We start from the raw sequence: 1,343 nt of genomic DNA on the forward strand, positions 1-1,343 counted from the left end.
TGCGGTGGTTGTTTTTATTATTTTTACTAAGCCGATTTTTGCTACGATTATGCTCATTATTATTATCGTTGTTATGTTCATTATGAGCATCATGGTTATGTCGATAATTTTTATTATTTTTATATTGATAATTATTTTTGTTATTTTTTTGATAATTATTTATATTATTTTTTTGATAATTATTAACATTATTATGTTGATTAATATCATTATTATTATTTTGAGAATTATTATCATTATTGTGCTGATAATTATTACCGCAACAGCTGATGGCTTGCGGCGTCGTGTGGCAGCTGCGCATGCGCTCACTGTTTGCGGCTTTAAAATGCATATCGGTGGTAGTGTTCGTTGCTGTTGACATTATAGATAGTGTTGTTTTTGTTTTACTGCCTTTTGTTGTTGTTATTGTAGTTSTTGWTGGTGTAGTTAATAATGGTGTTGTTGCTTTTGCTGCAGACGTTCTCGTCACCACTTTTATCATATTCCTATGCGCTTTGTTTGTTTTTGTTGTAGCTGTTGTTGTTGTTTTTGCTGGCATCTGCAACGTCATCGACTTAATCATTGATCGCCCTTATCACAACCACCAGCGCAATGCGTTCCACTAATATTTGTCTTAATATTCATATATTTATGTACATAAGTATATATTGTATATATATATGTATATATGTGTATATGTATATGTATGTAAGTGTGTATATTTTTATTTGATCTGTCTATTTTATGTTTGTAATACGAGCTCTTCTGGYGCTCTTTCTCAGCGACAACACAGACTGTCCGTTACGAAATATTTAAAAGGAAATGCGAAAAAAATTATTATTATTTGTTGCTTTTGCTGTTTAATATATGTATGTATATATGCATGTGCATATGTATGTGTGTGTTTATATTAAAAAATGCTTAATGATCTAGCTTCGCCTCGGCTAGCGCACTGGAACATACATATGTATGTATGTATGTATGTATGTGTATAACTTCGCGTCATAAGCATTTATTCGTTTTCACTGTGTGTGTGTGCGCCGATTCACCTTGCTACGTCATCGACAAAAGCCGGTTTGTTATTAGTAAGCGTGTGGGCCTTTTTTGGAGCTGGGTATTGTGTATGTATGTATTATGTACAAATAACAYACGACAGGCAATTTAATGTCGCAAACAATTTGTTGGGTTCTTAGTTTTTACACGCAACGTATGTATGTACATATATGTATGTATACTCGTATATTGCGTTTTTCTTATTTTGCGGCTGCTTTTTATGCTTACACAGTTTGAAATGTTTTATTATTACTTCTTTGAATATTTTTATTAAAGTAAAATATTTTTTTATTTATATATACAAGATTGTA

At 31.4% G+C, this 1,343-nt stretch overlaps 2 protein-coding genes across 2 annotated transcripts in view; one reads left to right on the forward strand and one right to left on the reverse strand.

The window, feature by feature from the left end:
• The window catches only part of LOC108976827 (probable G-protein coupled receptor Mth-like 5), a gene marked incomplete in the record, with an annotated part of 13,654 nt that extends 12,974 nt beyond the window's left edge, over positions 1–680 (reverse strand). Inside the window, 2 exon segments of the mRNA XM_018946191.1 lie at positions 1–166; positions 215–680. Of these exon segments, the coding sequence (XP_018801736.1) occupies positions 1–166; positions 215–562 (514 nt within the window).
• The window catches only part of LOC108976858 (intron-binding protein aquarius), a 31,027-nt gene that overhangs the window by 15,843 nt on the left and 13,841 nt on the right, over positions 1–1,343 (forward strand). The window lies entirely within an intron of this gene.

This window comes from Bactrocera latifrons, unplaced genomic scaffold (genome assembly GCF_001853355.1).
Source record: "Bactrocera latifrons isolate USDA-ARS-PBARC rearing strain unplaced genomic scaffold, ASM185335v1 scaffold_80, whole genome shotgun sequence".
Classification (NCBI taxonomy): Eukaryota; Metazoa; Arthropoda; class Insecta; order Diptera; family Tephritidae; genus Bactrocera; species Bactrocera latifrons.